Source organism: Papilio polytes, unplaced genomic scaffold, assembly GCF_000836215.1.
Source record: "Papilio polytes unplaced genomic scaffold, Ppol_1.0 DF823923.1, whole genome shotgun sequence".
NCBI classification, from domain to species: Eukaryota; Metazoa; Arthropoda; class Insecta; order Lepidoptera; family Papilionidae; genus Papilio; species Papilio polytes.
In genome coordinates, this window is record NW_013525281.1 from 4783722 (window position 1) to 4787646 (window position 3925).

At 44.2% G+C, this 3925-nt stretch overlaps 1 protein-coding gene across 1 annotated transcript in view; it reads left to right on the top strand.

The window, feature by feature from the left end:
- Positions 1-3919, top strand: part of LOC106102484 (semaphorin-1A) — a 238103-nt gene extending 234184 nt beyond the window's left edge. Inside the window, 6 exon segments of the mRNA XM_013281981.1 lie at positions 210-438; positions 865-1013; positions 1307-1435; positions 1737-1947; positions 2210-2480; positions 3834-3919. Coding sequence (XP_013137435.1) covers positions 210-438; positions 865-1013; positions 1307-1435; positions 1737-1947; positions 2210-2480; positions 3834-3905 — 1061 coding nt within the window. The 3' untranslated portion in view covers positions 3906-3919.
- Positions 3920-3925: the final 6 nt, after the last annotated feature.

Here is a 3925-nt window from a genome sequence, read left to right on the forward strand (position 1 = left end):
GAATCCGCCGAAATGGCGAACCAACTGCTACCCATAGACATCCGCAATTGCAGATGCCTAACCTTAATTGACGGAGTAGGAGACGCACATAAAGACATTTTTCGTTCCTATGCGCGTCTCTCCCCATCGAAGCCACTTTTCTTTTCCATCCTTTCCTCTCAAGGAGAAGGGACTAAAAATAGACCTCAGTAATGTATATGTTGTTCCAGACAATGGCAAGATAATAAAGGCAATAAACGCGGTGTCGTACGACTCCAACAAGCGCGCGGTGCCGGTGGTGGTGGAGGAGCTGCAGGCGTTCGGCGCGGGGTCGCCGGTGCGCGCGCTGCGCGTGGCCCGCGCCGGCCGCGACGCCGCGCGCCTCATCGCCGTCTCCGACCGCGAGGTGCTCAGTCTGCGCCTGCACCGCTGCTCCAGCGACAAGATCAGCTCATGCTCGTCAGTAACCTTACGGCTAATATACTACAACTACACTTCTATTTACATCATCATCACCAGCTCACTATACGTTCCCACTGAGGAGCTCAGAGCTTACCCAAAGTTGGTGGCTAGGCGTTAGTTAACCACGCTGACCCAGTGCAAGTCGGTTGACCTCACACATGTATTTAGAATTTCTTCGTCTATATGTGCACTATGTTTTCCTTCACCGTAAGAGAATCGGTTAAATTGTTTACTTTTAAAAATCCAGAATCACTGGTACATGGCTGTATTTGAATCCTGGACAGGTCAAGTGATTAATCCCCTCAGCCACCTAAGCTCTCTACGATCATAAGCCAACGTTTTAACTAAAAATAAAACATTGAATTCAATTAGTACAACCAAAGGTTTCTGTTGCTTGTGTTAATGTTTACATTGTGATTGCAGAGAGTGCGTGGCGCTGCAGGACCCGTACTGCGCGTGGGACAAGCAGGCGGGCCGCTGCCGCGCCTTCTCGCACGGCGTCAGTCGCTGGCTCGACGACACCGCCTTCTACCAGAGCGTCAGCACCGGCAGCCACGCCGCCTGCCCGCACAGTACGCGTACTATTTCTATGTTCATTGAAATTGTAGCCTACAATACGATCCTTGTCTATTCTTGTATTCTTATCTAAACCTTATAATATTACTAAGAGGAAATATTTGTATTTTTGTATGTGTTGAAATAACTCAAAAAGTGCTAGATATTTTTAATTTCGCGCAGCAAAGTCGCGAGCAACAGCTAGAAGCATTATGTTTTAAAAATAATTAACAATTAAATATTGTCCCACTGTTAATAAAAACATTGCTAGATACGAATTGATAGAGTATAATTAATATAATCTGTGCAGGTAAGGACGCGAGCGCAGTGGGCGGGCTGAGCTCGGGGCTGTACGACGACGCGCGCGGCGAGAGCAAGGGCGAGGTCATCAACATCGTGCAGGACAAGGACGGCAAAGGAAACACTAACAATAACGAAGGTACATCAATTTTATTTGTTTCTTCCTTCATTTTTTACATTATCAGCATAATTCTGAAGGCAATTAATATTTGAAAAAGACTATTTTAAACTTTACCATGCTTTGCTTTTAGATTGTTTATTATTATCAGCATAGGTGGCAGATAAAAAAATCTAGCGGCAAACGATACTTTTTGTCAACCACTTTGTACCGGTTTTGCTGCTACTAAGCCCCTGGGCTAGTTGCGCCCTTTTTTAGCATTTGGGGGGGAGTATATAGACCCTAAAACCGGCCCTGTAGTAATGTATGACGTGTCGTGCAGGCCCCGAGGTGCTGGCGGCGGACCCCGTGCCGGCGGCGTACTCCGTGGAGACGCTGGCGCTGGCGGTGGCGGCGGGCGCGCTGTGTGCGCTGGGCGCGGGCTTCGCGGCCGGCTACCTGTGCGGCCGCCGCTGCCGCAAGGACGACGACGACAACATGCCCTACCCCGATACTGAGTACGAATACTTCGAACAACGGCAGAATATCAACAGGTCAATGTCGCGCTCTCTCACACACTCCATTTCACTCTCTCGCCCTCTAACTTCTGTATTGTATTTCATTTTCATTTATGTTTTAAGAATAAATGACGCAATAAGTGTAGTTTAGTATGAGAAGTCTATACATCATGGCTCCCTTTGTGATCTTTGACTTCTGTGAGAGTGGCTTTAAATCAGTAAACATTTACAACCTGACTAGACTTCTCGGTGGAATCTTAATGAAACCTGTTATTTATAAGTAAAATGTACATTCCAGAATCCAAGCTGAGCCGAAGCTCCTCCAGCAAGTGGAGGAGGTGACGTACGCGGAGCCGGTGCTGGCGCCGCAGCCGAAGCCGGCGTCGCCGCGCGCCACGCTGCGCAAGCACGCGCCGTACCACGCGCCGCACGCACCGCACGCGCCGCACGCGCCGCACACGCCGCACACGCACCCCAACATGCACGCGCACCCGCACCACGAGACGCTCTTCCAGTTCCAGCCAGACAACTACCGCCGCGACAACTTCGGCACGCTGCGCTCCCACCAGGTCAATGTCAGTTGCGCTCCTCTCTCTCGCTCTCTCACACACACTCTCCCCGTCTCACTCTCACACTCTCACTCTCCCCGCCCCCTATTGCATGGCTTCTTACTTCCTATCAGATTTACAACTGTCCTCACCATATTTTAATATTCTGACTATATGCGGATTTTTAGACATTTTTCTGATATATATGCGAAAGTTTTAATAGATATTTGTTAGAGTTTGTAGCTTAAACAGCAGAATGATCTCGATGCAATTCTATGAAATAAATCTATACTAATACTATAAAGAGGAAAGATTTTTATTTTTGTATGTATTGAAATAATTCAAAAACTACTGGACCGATTTTAAAAAATCTTTCACCGTTAGAAAAATTAATCTGTGAATAACATAGGCATCTTACAAATATAAATGCCTGAGTTGAGAAGAATGGATGAATGTTTGTTATAAGGGACCAGAACTGCTCAAAGAATTTCGATAAAATTTGCTATCGATGACATAGCCTGGAAAAATATACAAGCTACATACTATGTTCTTTTTAATTCCGCTCAGACGAAATTTCTGTCAAAAGCTGGTTATTTTTATTTATATTCCTTGATATTTAATTTGTTTTATATTTATTTTAGCAGCTAGATTAAGCTTAGACCACTATTCCTATATGTTTTAACTGTAGTAGTAAACAGATTTCTGTGTGTTTTCCGCATGATACTACTTTTAGTATTTCAGGAAGAAAACCAGTTTGCAAGACATGAGTGTCGTAGATTAAACATTACGGTAAAAGTAGAAAAGCTCAACGCATTTTTCATTTCGTTCATTGCATGCCACTATTAGAATATTTAGTTTTGCGTTTAATATTAAGTTTTCATTGCTGTAACACCTGTACAAAATGTATTGCTGTCCTTGTTTTTTTCATTGAGAATAAAGTGAGAGGGAAGTATGTTGTACATGTGCGACTGCAAAGTTCACGTTAAATTATGTCATTGTTACTAAGATGCATCGACAAATTTTCATTAATTCAGTATTTACCGAAAATTTTCATTTAATTTCATTGTTACAAACTAAATCTTGTCAAATTCATGCATGTTTCAATTAACTCATAATTCATTATTCATTTATCATTGCGAAAAGTATTGTGAGATATTTTTTTTAAAAAACTGTTAGTACGGTACAAATAATTACATCAAAAAAACATCGTACTTGTTGTTTAGCAATAGCAATAAAGAAAATTAAAATGTTCGTCCTATACATTCTCACGATACTTTTCGCGCCATTAATCCGCCATTTTGTATTTCATGTCACCCCACTATCACTGATATTGACTGCGGCATGTCAGTTAACGCAGGAGTGTTCGGACCGCAGGGCGACGGCTACCGGCGCGGCAACGACAACGGCTTCTCGACCACGCGCTCAGTGAAGAAGGTGTACCTCTGAGAAACGAGCGGGGCGGACGC